This window comes from Podarcis filfolensis (genome assembly GCF_964270895.1).
Source record: "Podarcis filfolensis genome assembly, chromosome: 1".
NCBI classification, from domain to species: Eukaryota; Metazoa; Chordata; class Lepidosauria; order Squamata; family Lacertidae; genus Podarcis; species Podarcis filfolensis.
In genome coordinates, this window is record NC_139604.1 from 21590942 (window position 1) to 21608990 (window position 18049).

At 40.0% G+C, this 18049-nt stretch overlaps 1 protein-coding gene across 4 annotated transcripts in view; it reads right to left on the minus strand.

Moving 5' to 3' along the window:
• Positions 1-10370: 10370 nt before the first annotated feature.
• ATF2 (activating transcription factor 2) overlaps positions 10371-18049 on the minus strand; it is a 38793-nt gene continuing 31114 nt past the window's right edge. For all 4 annotated transcript variants that reach the window (XM_083630900.1, XM_083630902.1, XM_083630903.1 and 1 more), the window contains 2 exons: positions 16961-17066; positions 10371-13267 (listed from right to left, as the gene is read on the minus strand). In XM_083630900.1, coding sequence (XP_083487026.1) covers positions 13041-13267; positions 16961-17066 — 333 coding nt within the window. In that variant the 3' untranslated portion in view covers positions 10371-13040. The remainder of the gene's footprint in view (positions 13268-16960; positions 17067-18049) is intronic.

Consider the following 18049-nt stretch of genomic DNA (forward strand, 5'->3'; position numbering starts at 1 on the left):
GCAGTGGTTTGAGAAAAAGCATACCCCCAGGAAGAGGATATGAAAGACATACGTACTGGAACAATCAGGCTTCTCACAGCAAGGATCATGGCCTGAACAGAACATTCCCCCACTCCCCTCTATTACTACACATTGCTTAAATCACCTTTTTTGCCATTTTCATTGTCTTAGATTCTATGTTCTGAACACTTAATAAAAATTAGTTGTAATAAAGTACTTGATATGCTTAACTTTGTGTAATAGTTTATACTTTGATTGTTATACTGAGTAATATAATAGTATTCAAGGGGTACTGTCATTTTGACTCAAGAAAATCACCATTTTGTTGTTCAAATCGGGAAAATAAAAACAGTAAATGGACAAAAGTACAAAGAACATTCATTACTTCATATTACACAGCTGACAACTCACAGTAACTTCCACGTTGGCATGAGATTTCATCAGTAAAACACCGTACATCCCCATTCCACACTGCTTCACACATTAAACGCTTGCTTCCGTCTGAGACTCAGGAAACACCAGGAAAGGAAAGAAAGCCGACATCGGGGGTAGCAACGGAACTGACGATTCACCATGCTAGAGAAGAAACTAAAATTTGTAATTTTTTTTAGTTTCTTCTCCTGTTAAGATTCACAAAATGTTTAGGGGTATGCGTACCCGTGTCCCCCCAGAAAAAGCACTGATAGTATTCAAACTAATTATATATTTCTACATATATCAAATCAGGATTGGGCCCTGAGTTACTTGCTCCAATACAGTGATTGTCTCAAGTGCTTGGGCAGGGTGTTTTATATTCAAAATAGCTGTTTTGTTGACATGACCCTCTATGAAAGCCTCAGAAAACATCTTACTCAGAAAGTAACAGATGAGCCACCTTCGGTACACAGAACTGCAGCACCCCACTTCACATGGGCAACAAAGGTAAGTCATGCAGGTTAGAGAACATTATTTTCATATCCATTTCCACGTCTTAATAAACACATCCTTCCACGTCTGCTGCTCTTGGCTCAAGCTCCCTATCTAAATGCGGATTTCCCTCAAAACGTCAGTTGTGGTTCTTGGGTATGCAGTAAAATGAGGGTGTTATAGGACTATAATAAGGAGTTGGATCCATGATCACCACAGTTTTGTATTCAGCCATGCCATCTTCTCACTGCAAGAAGCAAGGTTACAGGGAACCAGGCAGAGGGCCTTCTGTGGAGTGCGCTCCCTTCAGATGTCAAGGAAATAAAGAACAATACAACTTTTAGAAGACATCTGAAGGCAGCCCTGTATCGGGAAGTTTTTAATGTTTGATGCTTTATTATCTTTTATATATTCTGTAAGCCACCTAGAGTGGCTGGAAAAACCCAGCCAGATGAGTGGGGTATAAATAATGAAATAATAATAATAATAATAATAATAATAATAATAATAATAATAATGATGATGGCTTCACTTTGGAGCAGAAGTCCAGGGAAGCAGCAGGAAGTCCCCCAAGCACAACAGGGCTGGTTTACCACATTTTTAATCTAAAGAGGAAGCCCTCTTAAGACCATTAAGCCTAGAGACTCAGATCACCTATCTGTACCACTGCTTGTATTGGTATGTTTATTATCGTTTATATAAAAAAAGGGTGTTGAAGGATGCCATATAAATCCCATAACACATATGTATATATAGGATTTTCGGTTCTTTCAAAGAAATGAAAAATTTTTTTGTTTAGTCGTTTAGTCGTGTCCGACTCTTCGTGACCCCATGGACCAGAGCACGCCAGGCACTCCTGTCTTCCACTGCCTCCCGCAGTTTGGTCAGACTCATGTTTGTTGCTTCGAGAACACTGTCCAAATGAAAAATAGCACTGGGGAAATGTTGCCAAAATTGTCTCCCAAATGAGATGGGTGCAAGTGATTTGGAAATATGCAAAACAACACATTGAGGGGCGTAAGTAAGAAAAATTAGAAGAGAAGGATGTACTATTTGTTTTGACCTGAGTTGAGAGCAATTTGCAATTAACACACTAGGGCTGCCTGATTATTAAAGTTTCATTCTTAGATTCTGTGGAGAATTGTAACCACAGCCATGCTCTTGCTCTGTCAGATCCATTTAGGACAACATTACACGATCGTTTGAGAAAGTTAAATGAAGCCGATGAAGAATTTGGGATACTGCCTCGGCGACCGCATGTATTGAAACCGCTTGCCCATTAAGATGAAAGGCCTATCCAGCTCAGTTTTGTTTCTTCAAGAACCAACAATTCTTGTTGTTATAGAAATCTGTTACGGCTGCACAATGAACATTCCATTCTGTGCTGCTTACCTCAAGGTTCCAGAAATCTAGAATATGGGAATACCCACACATGAAAAGTAATTACAGTGGTACCTCAGAAGTCAAACGGAATCCGTTCCGGAAGTCAGTCTGACTTCCAAAATGTTTGGAAACCAAACGTTCGGAAACCAAAACGTTCAGAAACCAAATCACAGTTTCCGATTGGCTGCAGGAAGTTCCTGCAGCCAACTGGAAGCCATGGAACCCGCGTCGGACGTTCGGGTTCCAAAGAACATTTGCAAAACAGAACACTCACTTCTGGGTTTGCGGCGTTCGGGAGCCAAAACGTTCGACTCGCAAGGCGTTCTTCAACCAAGGTGCAACTGTATTTCAGCAATGAAATTTGACCATTGTTGTTATAGATGGATTCATGGACCTGCTATACCTGAAGAAGAAGAAGAAGAAGAAGAAGAAGAAGAAGAAGAAGAAGAATTGGATTTGATATCCCGCTTTATCACTACCCGAAGGAGACTCAAAGCAACTAACATTCTCCTTTCCCTTCCTCCCCCACAACAAACACTCTGTAAGGCGAGTGGGGCTGAGAGACTTCAGAGAAGTGTGACTAGCCCAAGGTCACCCAGTAGTTGCATGTGGAGGAGCGGAGACGCGAACCCAGTTCCCCAGATTATGAATCTACCACTCTTAATCACTACACCACACTGGCTCTCTAAGATATAACAGCAACAATTTTATTAAAATCAGTAAGGAGCAAATGGCAGTTCTTATTTCATTCTGCATCACTGTAGAAGGGCCAGGTCAGAATACCAGACCCATGGGTAAGAAGTCAAATCTAAATGTTTGGTTCAGTTCCAGTTCAGACTGGAATGCGATACATTGAAAATAGTATCAAGCACTGTAAACAATAATGCCTTTTTCCAAAGAATCCTGGGAATTTTAGTTTGTTAGGACTGCTGAGAGCTGTTAGGGGAACCCTGTTTCCTTCACAGAACGACAATTCCCAAAGTGGTTTAACACTCATTCTCTCTGGGAAGTCTTGGAAAGCCCACCCTCAACTCATTGGTCTGTGACAACCACTACCCAGTCACAAATAACCTGCTTTTTAGGGAAGGTGATTGAGAGGGTTGTGGTGTAACAATTGCAAGTACTCTTGGATGAAGCAAATTGTCCTGACCAATTTCAATCTGGATTCAGGCCTTGTTATGGGACTGAATCAGACTTGGTCATCCTGACTGGTGACCTTTATCAGGAGAAGGAAGCCGGGAAGTGTGTGATTGTGTTATTCTTGATCTCTCAGAAGCTTTTGATACCATTGACAATGCTATCCCAATGAGTATTGCTATCCCAATGGGTATTGGAGAACACTATTTCATAGTGGTTCTGATCCTATCTCCAGGGTCAGTTTCAAAGAATAAAATTGAGTGATTGTCTGAGAGTTGTGCTGTGGTACCATCTTGTTCCCCATGCTGTTTAAAAATCTTTTAACCAGCTTGCTCACACTTAAGGCTATGGAAATGTTTGCACTGTTTACAAAAATGTCTCTGCCTTGTAACAACTGCATTTATTTTATTTTTTTGAAGATCTCTGAATAAAGGTTAATAATGTCAATCAGCGGAAATGCCTTTCGTTTCAAAAGTATTTTCCCAACATTATTTTCACTCGCCACTAGATGGGGCTTTATTTCAAAGTATGATGGAACAGTAGAAAACTAGAGTTTGAAGGAAAGAAAACGACTGCTAGAGAAGAATAGAGTTATCTGAGGGAGGTTATCTAGTTGACTGATTTGACTGATGTGGCAGTGTCTGTTCTTCAAGTTATCTGACTTCTGTTTCACATAGTTTTTGGTCACATTGCTTCCACTGAGATCTACAGATAAAGGGTGGTATAAAAAAATTACGAAGAATAATAATAAAAGGGCAGAAAGGTAGTGGTGTGTGTGTGTGTGTGTGCATGTGTGTGTGTGTGTGTGTGAGAGAGAGAGAGAGACTCTTTAAAAGTTCTCATTGCCTAATGGAAGAAATTCAGAGGATGACTCCAGTGTCAAACCAATGAATTAGAATCAAATCTGTTGGCAAGAGCTCTTTGTTGGGTATGATCAAAAATTGGGTATGAGTAAAGGCAAGGCCGGCTCAAGACATTTCGCTGCCTGAGGCAAAGGGCAAGATGATACTCTTCCTCCAAGTGCACATACAGTGGTACCTTGGTTCTCAAACTTAATCCGTTCCGGAAGTCCGTTCCCAAACCAAAGCGTTCCAAAACTAAGGTGCACTTTCCCATAGAAAGTAATGCAAAATGAATTAATCCGTTCCAGACTTTTAAAAACAACCCCTAAAACAGCAATTTAACATGAATTTTATCATCATCATCATTTATTACGGTCAAAGACCAGCTCGAAAAGCACAACTGGGACAGCTTTGACAAGAATAAAATATACATGTAAAGCAGTGTACAACAACAGCTTAAAGATTAAAATCTAAGATAAGCGCATATACACATAAAGACCTCAAAATTTGAGCTACCATACACATTGGCCCTGACACCCTGGAGGCCGACTTCAACTGTTTTCCTAGCGAACTAATTTGTTTTGGGGGACGGTCTGCGCCTGCAAATCTGCGCGCAGAATCTGGCGACCATCCAGGTCGTCTTGTGGTCTTTGCCTAAGAGGAGAAAATTGAGTTTAGACTTCTTCTTTTTTTTAACTATCTAACAAGACCATTGATCCACAAAATGAAAGCAATAATCAATGTTCTGTACTATAAAATAAGACAGTATTGTAGATGATAAAAATTAAAATTGTTGTTTGGAAGCTAAGCTGTTCGAAAACCGAGGTACCACTGTACAGGGGACCATTGGACTGGTACTCCAATACTGGCGAAAGGGCTGTGTCTTCCACTGCCCTGGAGGGCAGCAGGCTATAGGACAGGCCATGTGGTGCTCATAGTTCTGGCCACTTCCCCCACCTCAGTATCTGGTGCCTGAGGCAGCTGCCTCATCGAAGGGATGGCCCAGAATAAAGGCAAAGGTTTCTTGGCCCACTACCGGTATTAATATAGACATGCTAGGACAACTGTAGCCCTGTTCTGGCACGATAAGCCTAACACATGAGCAGAGCAGCCCTGTCCTCGTCGCTGCATGTAACTTTTCCCTCAGTATCTTCGCTCACAGTGGGAACATCTGCGAAGAGAAAGCCTTTGCTCCAAATGCTCTGGCTATACAGTGGTACCTCAGGTTACGGACGCTTCAGGTTACAGATGCTTCAGGTTACAGACTCCGCTAACCCAGAAATAGTACCTTGGGTTAAGAACTTTGCTTCAGGATGAGAACAGAAATCGCGTGGCGGCAGCAGGAGGCCCCATTAGCTAAAGTGGTACCTCAGGTTACCTAAAGTAAAGGTAAAGGGACCCCTGACCATTAGGTCCAGTCGTGACCGACTGGGGTTGCGGTGCTCATCTCGCTTTATTGGCCGAGGGAGCCGGCGTACAGCTTCCGGGTCATGTGGCCAGCATGACTAAGCCGCTTCTGGCGGATCAGAGCAGCGCACGGAAACGCCGTTTACCTTCCCGCCAGAGCGGTACCTATTTATCTACTTGCACTTTGAGGTGCTTTTGAACTGCTAGGTGGGCAGGAGCAGGGACCGAGCAACGGGAGCTCACCCTGCCTTCAGTTGTCTTCTAAAAGTCAAGATTATTTCCTTGACATCTGATGGGAGGGCATTCCACGGGGCAGGCATGACTACCCAGAAGGCCCTCTGCCTGGTTCCCTGTAACCTCACTTCTCATAGTGAGGGAACCACCAGAAGGCCCTCAGAGCTGGACCTCAGTGTCCGGGCTGAATGATGGGGGTGGAGACGCTCCTTCAGGTATACAGAGCCAAATGTTTTGTTGTATTTCCTATACACCCATATGAATATATATCTGCCAGCAGAGCAAAACACCTTGTATATCTAATAGTAGTGGACTCTAGATTTTTTTAAAAAAGGCTTATGCCATCATACTTTTGTTGTTATTTTTAAACTTCAAAGCCACTAGTAGCAAACCAGTGACATTTCTCAGATAACTAGCAGTACAAACAACTCTGTTCCCATAAAACTGCCCATAGTTCATGGTCAAATCCTACTGCAGACAAGCCCCTAAGTCACTCCTGGTCAACCACAGTATGCAAGCCTAGTTGAAATAAAGAACTCAAGGCTTAACTCAAATTTAATACCGTTTGCTTCAGTCATATTAAATTGGCTTCTGTCCAGGTACTTTGGATGTGGGTTAGAGGCTGGTAGTATTGATTTCTTGCTCTAAATGAGAGCTGTTTAAAGAATGCTTATTACTAGCAAATTCAAAGTGCTTGCACACAATCTCACCATATTTTCTTTAAAATGTAAACTCTCAGAGGGCAGATTATGGTGCATCAAACACAATGTCAGATACCTTGGCAGTTATAAATATGTAGGAAACTTGCCGTACAATCTTGTCCTGCTTTTTGCTTCTGCTACACCAGCAGGTAAATAATGGAGGATTTACCTTTACCACTCTAAGAAGGATAATCACATCTCCCCCTGTCTGTTCCCCCATCTATTGACACCTTGTTCCTCACTCTCAAGTTTCCAGTTGCTCATCTGCTGTGCTCACCATCCTCTGCGTGCTAGTGTTTCATGCCAGATCAGTATAGTTAATGATGGTGCTGATCTGATGTGTATTATTGAGACCTGAGTGGGTGAGCTGGGAGGAACTGCCATGGTGCTTCAACCCTTACCCACTTGACTTATTAATGCATAATGGGTGGATCTAGAGTGTAGTCAGTCCATCTTTGCATGAACAAGTAGTCTTGTTCTTCTTAAAAGAGGTATCAATTCAACAACTCATGAAAAAGCTCACCTTGCCTCCATTGGCTTGACAACTTTTTGAAGAGTTCCAGGACGCTGAAGTCTGTTCAGATGGCTCTGTATAACATTGCAGGAACCTCCAGTGATATATCTTAATAGGTATGTGGAAACACATCTGATGGAGACCTCAATCAGGCATATGGAGGTAAGACATCTCACTTCTTCACTGGGGACATTGTAACTTCTTGTCATCTCTGGTTTCCCACTTTTCTATTTGGAATTGTCAGGAGAACAATACAATCTGTACAAAGCTGTATCCAACTAAGTTAAAGAACAGACCTGGTGAAACCAATGGACATGATTAAATGAAGCTCCTTGATTTCAACAGGTTGATGCTGAGTAGAATTTAGTTGAATACAATCCTCTAAGTCAGGGATGGCCAAACTTGGCCCTCCAGCTGTTTTGGGACTACAATTCCCATCATCCCCGACCACTGGTCCTGTTAGCTAGGGATGATGGGAGTTGTAGTCCCAAAACAGCTGGAGGGCCAAGTTTGGCCATCACTGCTCTAAGTATAGAGCTGTTTCTGTAGCCCAGATCTGAAGGTGGTGCCCTGAAGGAGCCTGAGGCTTGTGAGAAGACAGATCTGGAAGCAAACAAAACTCAGGTAACCATAACCATTTCTTGCATTCTGTAGAATCTAATGATCTGATGTTGCTCTCTTCCACGCAGACATTGAATGCTAGAAAGTACTCCTTCCCAAGTATGGTGCAGGGAACTTCCCTGACATAAAATTGTTAATAAAGCTTTTCCTGCCACTGCTCTATGATTTAATGGAGGGGATTACAGTACTTTGTTTTCTAAAACCATCTCGACTAGAATGGTTAGACTGGAGTCATTGGGTCTGGAAAAATGGCTCCACTTAGCTGTTTCATTATCTTTCTTTAGAAGACACGTGGCCTTCTCTTCATTGGGTGTAATGCAGAAGGGATCCAGGACCTAACAGAAACAGTTTGGATTCCGAGAAGGGGAATGCAGCCAGGTTATTGTTGGATACTTGGACACAATTACGGTCATTGGAGCCCTTACATCCAGCTGGTTGTCAATTCAGATGGTTGATGTGATAAGCATAGTCAACTGAATAGCCATATACGGGGAGAGATACAACCCAGACATCTGTTTTTGGAACTGCCCAGCAACTCCCCAAGCTGGTAACTTGCAAATTAAGTTTTTTAACTTGGGAGCAAGATTTTAATATAACAGGATGTGCACCTATTACTCTTGCATTGGCGGGAGATTGTTCAAAAGCCACCATCACAATGTGGCAACACGCTGCTTTCACTCTTCCTAGGCTTTTCTAGTCTAGATCTCAAGGAAAATCCCAGATGCATCCAAGCACTCCCTCTTGGGACAGATGTTTTGTACATCTCCCAGCATCCCTGATCGTTGGCCTTATGGGCTGGGAATGATGGGAGTCCATAACATCTGGAAGGCACTAGATTGGAGAAGACTGTGTGACAGGAAAGCTCATCCAAAGATGTTTCAAATCAGATAAAAGGAGGTCCTGCATACAGGGTTTTGAGGGGCCATCATGTCAGTAGGGAAATAGAATATATACCAGATTGGCACACGTGATCATAATGGGTATCATACCAGTTCAGTGTCTCTGGCACATGTTGGAGCATGTCTCCAAGCCTGTAGCCACTAGCAGAAGTTGAGTGTTTAGGCAAGCTAATCTCTGGCTTCCTGCTTGTCTTTTTCGGAGTAGGGATGGGAGAGGAAGAACCCTTTTGCCTAATAGTCAATTCTTGCTATTGTGTTCTCTCTGTCATTAGTAACTGGTCAAGTAGTGCTCAAGCTGAGATCTCCCATCTCCACAAAGGCAGGCAAGGAAAAAGTCACTGCTTGTTGCTACGGTCTTGTCCCTGACAAGGGGACAACATTCCCAATAATTCAGAATGTCCTCCTGAGCCTGCCCGATAAATTTTCGTGCTTGATTTTCAACACATGGGTAAGTAGTACATAGCTTGCCAACTTTTTAAATTGTGAGCCAATGAGTGCAGCTAACAAATGTTTCTATCATTCAATGACAAATACACAGCATCTGTTCTTCATTTAGCCACATTATCTACTTTTTCCACAAAAATAATTAGCCCTTCAGCACGGTTGCTCAGTTTGTTAATCGAATGGGACAATAAAAGCTATGGCAAAGAAATCAAAACATCCTCCTCTTTGTTATAAATCACAGAGGATGCACACATTGATCACTTCAATGCTCGATGACCCGGTAGTGGCAAGAACAGCTTTATGCAACTGTGGAACTCAATTCACCTACAAAAAATGTTCTACCTCTAGAACACACAACCCCAATAGCTAGACTAGGATCGCTACCAGAAGACCTGCTTATGAGCAATCATTCTGATTTGTTTGCGGGGAGCTAGATAACATTGTGTCAAACAAGTGTTGTGTCACCCTTTCTAATGTGTTTTCCTGGCTTTTTCCTTATAGCAAAAAGTATGATCTTTGGGGGAATTGGGTGCACATGCCCTCAGGGTTAGGGTCTCAGTCCCAGGAAGTATAAGCCTTTCATCCAAGGACTCGCCAACATGCAGCTGAGGAAAGGCAAGTTCAAGCATGGAGAATCAGTCTTGGTCCAAACATGATCCGGAAACAAGAACTGGCAACAGTTGAAGGTCAATCTCACAGGGAGTTCAGAAAAGATCTAACACAGCAAGGCAAGGGATCTAGAATCAGGAACAAGGATCTAAAGATCAAGGAATGAGAGACCAGTGTTGTTTCCAGCAACTAGAAGGCTCAAAAAGACAACCGTATAACCTCTGGCCTCCGAGAGTGTACCCCAACCCCAGCTGCTAATACTAGTTTCACAGATTGACTAGTTTCTCACAAATAGACCCCCTTGTAAGCCATGCAATGGCTCTGGGTCTATAGACACTATGTTGTTGCTCTTTGGTATTGCATCCCATTTAAGAACAAGCATTCCACAAGGAGTTCAAATGACAAACCTATTTCCCCATTGCCAGAGAAAGTAAAAGTGTAAATAGAAAGATGTCCAGGCTGTCCAGGCTCTCTTCAGTCCCAACTTTTCCCACTAAGAAGTTGCTCAAAACAGCTTAAACATTAAAAAAAATATTGAGGGAAGATTTCAATGTTATGCTAAGGCCATCAGGGCAAGCGTTTCAATTCTATAGAAATGGCAGGAACCATTGCAGCAGAAAAGAAATCTGGTGCCATCTTGGCCTTTCAGAAGTTAGAATTGCAATGCGGTAGATACAATTTAAAGATAGATTTTATTCTCTGATGACTTACTCATGCAAACTGCACATTGAAGAAAAACAGTACAGTTTGTGAAACATGTCAAATGCAAGGATCTCGAATGCGAAGTACAGAAGTAGTGTGACATACATTTTAAAACGGAATCTATGGTTATACAACTGTTCTCTTGTTTGCGGAACACAGGATTTTAACTAATCCCTTCATTAAAATCATTTACATCTCTCCTTGCACATATTTAGATTTACTTTACAACAGCAACAGCTTTATTACTATAAAAAAAAACCAACAAAAAACGTTGTATTAAATAAGGTTTAAAATAGGACTGTATTATACAACGTCAGGCACTGCTAATGCATGAACACCATTCATTTCAGTGGGCTGCTTAGGAGCAGAAATGAAGGTGGGTAGCAGAGCAGTACCTGACAGATTATGCCTAGATTTAGTGGAGGAAACATAACCACTTTGTTCATCCAATCCAAACACTCTCCACCCCGATCCATAGGAGGAGGAGTATGTGTGGAAGCAGGCTTCTACGTGTATATGAACTTGTGGAATTGCAAACCATGAGTATGCATCAGGCACACATACAAACGTAGACGTCATATACCTGCACTGCATGGCTTTCCACTGTATTCGCATCTCCATCCCAGTGTGACTAGAGTTGAATCCTCCAGAGAGGATTTTTTTTATAGAATTCACAGTTTGTGCTGGAGACTTCGTCACTATACTTGTGGGTTAAAAATAAAAATAAAATTAAAGCTTGTTTCTGAAATTAACCCTTTAAAAACTGATAAAATGAAGGTGTCTGGAGCACTTTTTGCAAACTACGCAAAAAAAACCTTGTTTCCTTACATTTTTAATACACAAAATATTTAAATTCTTATTTTCAGACTTAAAGCACTGAAATGATATATACATAATTTTAGGACTTCGTTCAGCTTCCATTCTAGTTTGGTTGTAAATCATACAAATGAAGAGTTGCTCTCTGCCATTACCACCAATTAAAATCCAATGATTTAAAACTGAATGTTTCATAGTTTGATGGCACCCTAGGTTAAAACAGAGCATAGAACATATGAGTTACACAAACCCACAATAAATGCATTAAATGTTTGTTATATACATAATGGAATTCTTTTTTTACTGCCAGATGCTGCTACTGTGTAGTTTTTCTCTGCTGTTATGCAAAGTTTTTCTGGTATGACAGCACATACCTGTTTTTTTTCTTTTTGCACTTTTACAACTTAATCGTAAAATATTATATATTTTTAACATGAGTACAGAATTAAAATAGATAATGGCACATTAAAAAACTCAATATCCTGCAGATGATTGGATAATGAGAAAAAGTGTACCTACAATCATCTTATCAGAAACAAACTACATCATGGAATGTTAGTTATCCAAATTCACACGGTAAATAACATTTCAAAAACTGCAATCACCTACCAAGCCAGCATCACACTGAAGGCATCTTTAAACATTCAAGCACAGATTGCCGGCGTAACTACTGAACCATTCTCTCGCTCTCTCATTCATACACACATACACACGTCACACTATAATTACATTGTTTCCACGGTACGGTAAATATTGATTTTTTTTCTCCCCACAAGAAAAGTATCAAAATTTTGCTACTAAAAGATGACAGTGCTTACACAAGAATAAAGTACAAGTTACCTTGCAAATACAATACAATAACAAAACAAAACAAAAAAAAAGGTCTTGAGTAGTTTGATGAGGGAATTTCAAGCTTTCCTGGCACCCATACTATCTTGCAGTATGAATAAGCTCCTCTTTAAGACTCAAGAAACCACAAAATATCAAGTGAGCTTTGAAAAAGTATTCTATCTTTCACAACCCTGTTCAGAATCTTTCCGTTGTTCTTGGCTGTTTAGTAAGAGGGTATAGCTGCAGGTTTTTGTTTTTGCAGCAGAAGCAAAGCTCCTGATTTTATAAAATGGAAGTGCTAGCTAAGCTGACATCTATTTTAAAAAAGAAAATCTAGCTAGTAATGACCCTGATCAAGATTACATATGTGCATAAAAAGTACTGTATTCCATATACTGTACTGGCCCTGTTAAACAAAATTATTTAAAAATACCCAAACAGTTAAAAAGCCAAAGAAAATGCTACACAATATAATCAAACATATTCTCCCAAAGTTTTTCCCCCTCTCATAATGTGCAAAACAATATAAAGGCAAAAAAGACTAAAAGCAAATTTCCTGTTCCTGTCTTTTTCTCTTGCCTAGTGCTTTAATGATCTTGTAGAGTTTACGAAGTCAATAGGATTCTATGCAGAACTTTGGTATAAAATATTACAAGATTACTATCACAGTTTTTTGGGGTGAGCATTTTACGTGACTGCTTGGAATACCACCAAATTAAAGTAGTAAGTACATTTAAACTGTACCGACACTTTACATGACGAGCACTGAAAATAACTAGCAATCCTAATTAGGAAAGGAAAATGAACTTGGTGTCTGTTAAGAGACTACAACCCGCTGTGCCATTCCTGTTCGCCAACTTTCAAAGCCAAATTCAAGTTTGAATTTTACAGATGAATCATTTTTAAGCTACAGATTTCTCCTAAATGAAGGCTGCTTTCCTTGGTTTCCCTTTGAAGTTGCTAAGGAGTATCTAAAAACAACGCAAGTTTTTAATCAACTTCCTGAAGGCTGCGACTGAGATGGAGGAGCCATTACAATCTGCGAAAGCACTGGCTCTGTACTCTGGTCTGCCATCTGGGTGAGAACCGATGTAGCCACTGCTTCTGCCTTGGAGGTTGAGCTTACACCATTGGAAGTGCTGACCGAACTATGCTGAATAGCTTCTGTGTGAGGACTACTTGGCACGGAAATGTCTTCGGAACTATCATCTTTATCTGTAGCTGAAAAAGAAAACAAAAACATTTCCATGTCCTCGTCAATGAAATGTGCAATTAGAATATGAGATGCTAGTTCCATATGATGTATAAATTACCTGAAGGATTTTGACGATAGCCAAAGCAGTGGGATTGAAATATTGGATTAGGAAAAAGTACACTTATTTTAAATAAATAAAAAAATTGTCCAGTAGCACCTTAGAGACCAACCAAGTTTGTTCTGGGTATAAGATTTTGGGTCCATGCACACTTCTTCAGATACACAAAAGCTTATACCCAGAACAAACTTAGTTCATCTCTAAGGTGCTACTAGATAATTTTTTTATTTATTTCAACTGCATCAGACCAACACGGCTACCTGCCTGCACTTATTTTAAAGTTATGTTCTAACAAATTCAAAAACTTTGGGAATTTTTACTGGAATACCTAAATATTTTAAGATGTGACAGCTCAAGAGCATGCGGTTCCCTTCTGTTATTTAGATTTTAAGGGGGAAAAAGGAAGGCACTGACAACTTAACGTAAGAATTTTAGCGTACTTGAAGAGCTGTGCGCATAAATGTATGTTTCCTGGAAAACAACTGAAAAAAGTTAAATATAACTCTGACTTTTGATTGAACCAGCACTGCAACCATTCTAGTTGTCCAATGTAACATGTATTGTAATCATTCATTACATTATTAATTAATTTTATGAAACGAAAGTGGAACATTTTTGTAAAAAATAAAGCAAAAGTGGAAACTTTTCCACATCACAGATGGACACATCAATCAACTTAAGAGGATTTTAATTTTCATCAATCCTATAAAGTGGCCATGATGGAGAAAATAATGTTGTACATTTACGAACATAATTTTATAGTATAGGTAAATTCTACGTTCTGACACAGCTGTTTTTTGTATCTGAAGGCACCTATGTCATCAAGACCACTGAACAAAAGAAAATGAAGACTTGACAGACAAAGCGTTTCTGCGGACATTACCTCAAACATAGAATTGGATCCTGATTTGCTTCCACTGAAGGATGACACTGACAAGACAGTGGGTGGGTGAAGAGGCAATTTGCAGCCCCAAGCACTACCTCTCCCAACTCTCTAAAACTACTCCTTTTTTGTGGGGGGAGGGGACACTAAGAATTGCAGGGGGAATTCTCATTTCTGCACCCCACTTCCCCTAATGGGAGCATCTCGCAAGCAGAGTTCTGCTCACAAGGACTTGAGACCCACAGCAATTAATTACTGTAAGTCCTTTCCCAAATAGCTGGCTTTTGCACTGAGGAATCGCTAATTCAGACTTGTCTAAAAAATGCTTCCAGTACACCAGGATCTTCTCTGAGGGAATCTCCTGAAACGTCATCACAGTTAAGGATTACAACGTGCCAGTTATGGATGTAGCCTTTTTCAAGTGAATCCATTTGGTACTGCACTTTCACCTTTAACGTGCATGAACTTGCCAGTTAAGGTCAGAGATGCTGTAGCAATTATTACAGAGTTTATGCTTAGTTTATTCTAAACATCTAAGATGGTGCCTGAGGAAGATGCGAACATTGCCTAGAAGAGAAGAAGAGTTTGGATTTGATATCCCGCTTTATCACTACCCTAAGGAGTCTCAAAGCGGCTAACATTCTCCTTTCCCTTCCTCCCCCACAACAAACACTCTGTGAGGTGAGTGGGGCTGAGAGACTTCAGAGAAGTGTGACTGGCCCAAGGTCACCCAGCAGCTGCATGTGACGAGCGAAGATGCGAACCCGGTTCACCAGATTACGAGTCTACCACTCTTAACCACTGCACCACACTGGCTCTCACACTGGCCTAGCACAACATAAAGAAGAAGCTTTTGTTTCATGGTGCATTTTGTGTTCTTATTTTGTGTTTTAATGTTGTGAACTGCCCTGTGATCTTCAGTGAAGGGTGGTATACAAATTTAATAATATAAAGAAGGACTGGTGGTAGCCCCCTGGGAAGTTACTTCTACTATCCCTCTTGCTTTCTTCAAGGCTTCAGTGAGTTGTATCACTTGTTTTCAGTATTTTCATAATGTAGCTGAGGCACCTTATTAAGAATATGCTAGGCTATACAGACTACAGAATGGAATTCAAGGTCAAGCAAATGTTCCATCTGTGCAACCATATCAGCATGCCAGATGGAACAATCCTGCCTCCATCTCAACATGGGTTTTCTTCTGACACCCCCCCCCCCCGCCAATTTTGAGGGAAAGCCCCAATGAGCTAGTCCTTCCACTGGGCTTCTTCCAGCGACGGGGCTCTGTTGGTGAACCCTGCACTATAAATCTGATTCTGTCCAATCCATCTTATTGCATATTTACAATGAGCAATTATGTATAGTTATTCCTGCAGACCATAATCCAATATCCGCCAACAATGACAACACACACTGCAAATGAGATTGCAATAGTGCAAATTTTGGAGTATGCACTTTCTCTCTGTGTTAGTACTTTAAACTTGCAAGCTAAATGTACAACCAGATAGTTCTCTTTCATAATATCAGCATTCAAGACACCTAAGCACATTCAGCAAACTATGCATGCATAATGTAATCCTATAGCTGCTTCTATATGGAATAATGTTGTTTTGTCAGATGGGAACCATAATGGCCTCATCCCTGCAACAATCATTGTTAATATAAATTCAAAACATATTTCTGCACGGTTTCAATTTGCTCCAAGATGCCACTTTCCATCCTGTCAAATGACTGGAGATCAAAAGGACCGAGATTTATAAGCTCAAAACTGACAAAATCAGAGTTCTAAATATATACAGCCACAGAGTGTTGCTAAATCTCCGGAATCTCTTAAATTAAAAAATATTGCCCATTCTGATGAAACTGCTTACAATGACTACAAGTAAAGATGGTGGCCATTAAGTTTTATCGCAAGCACCTGAGGAACTGTTCGCATGCAATACAAAATGTTCTTTTATTCTCCTAAATTACTGACACTGGCAAATTAAAATGAAGTGGCTACATATGGCAGAAACAATCTTCACATTTACAAATATACTGAAATATCACTAAATCATAAAAATGAAAGCTGTGGGTTATATATTATGAATGTTGCCTAATGCATTCCCAGCTCAGTTATTTGTTACAAATTTGTGTACAATGGACAAAATTGGCCATTTATTCTACAGCAGCAGCTGGTTCTAGCGCTGGGTATTATATCCAAAAAGAAAAGAAAGAAACACACAATTAACCTTTGAAATGCTGAAAAAGTAAAAGCATTAAGAACATTTTCCCAATGTTTTATAAATTTTACTTTTACCATAAGCATTAAAGCTCATTCTTCCTTCCCCGAATAAAATTATGGTAAACATTTATTTCATTTTATTTCTGGTGGAAAGACCGGTAAACAACATAAAGAGATTCTATCTCACAGCTATGACCTGTGAAATAACTAATTTTATTTTTTTATCAAAAAAAAGTAATTGGATACTATTAAACTGCATACAATCTCTAAATATTAATACATACCATGCTGTAACTGAATACTTCTTAAAAATTGTAAGAATCCAGAAGAAGATTCAATATATCATTGCATTTATCTTGCAACAGCCTTGTAGGAATTGTTATATTTAAAGTGAAGTATTTGAACATCACTTCTCAGTTGTAATGTTATCTCTGTTTGCTTTGGCAGTATTTCACTGGTACAGCCTAAGGCTATATAGGTAATGGAACATTACTCACTATGATAGCCAGACTTCTTCTGCATGGCTGTTACAGGGCAATCTTTATGAGCTAGAAGAAGCTGTTTCAGCTGCGCCACTTCATTTCTCAGCAGGGTGACTTCACTCTAAAGAAGAAGAAAAAAGTTATACACTTTACCAGGATCAAGTTACATACATTTCAAACTGAGATTTACAAGCTTTCGTAAAGACAAATACAAGACACAGCACACACTTTCTGGGCACATTAACTCAACGCTTTATCTGTGAACTGCAGCAGTTTTGGCTAAGCAGCTTGTTTGTTTTGTACATTCAAGGAAAATATTGGGAGTTGCTTTACATTTGGTCTATTACATTCAACTCCTTTTGATCTCTTGCTTCTATATGCAGTCCGATATAGATATCAAAATGTTGTGCACCACATTTTAAGGGAGTGGCATTGACTATTTTTTTTTTTTTGCCATCACAGATAATTGAATGGAGAATTCTAATGTGACATATTTAAGATGAATACATTAAGGAAGTGGGGAATTTAAAATATACTGGACACAGTTCCATTGATCTCCCAATATTTTTAAATGTCACGATGCAAATATCAATATTCGTATGACCTCATTCTGCTGAGGCAGAAGCTGGGGATTCTTCTTCTGTAGCTAAAACAACAAGTCCAGCAAGAAGAGCCAAAGGCTGAGCCCACTTTATCTAAACTCTGAAAGTGAGCCTCACCATACAGTAATATTTTTATATTTCATATTCATATGATTCAAGCAGTATTCCCCAGCTCGTTTATTTTGTAAAATTGACAAAACTAGAATGAGAACCAGCACTTTTTCACAGCTAACATGCTGTGGAAGGCCCAACGTATCAAAACACATATTCAACTTAAGCCATCATGGGTTATTACTACCCAGCTGTGCCTGCTTTATCAAATGATGAATCATTTTGGAATACAGGATTAATATTTTCAGATAATGAAGAGTTTAAATAATTTATTTGCCATTCAATTTTCTTTACAAATCATTCTGTTCTTCACCTTTGCCAGCTTTGTTGCTGGCAGACTATAAAAAACACCTCTGCTTTACATGAAAGATATTAACCCTTGAGACTCTGC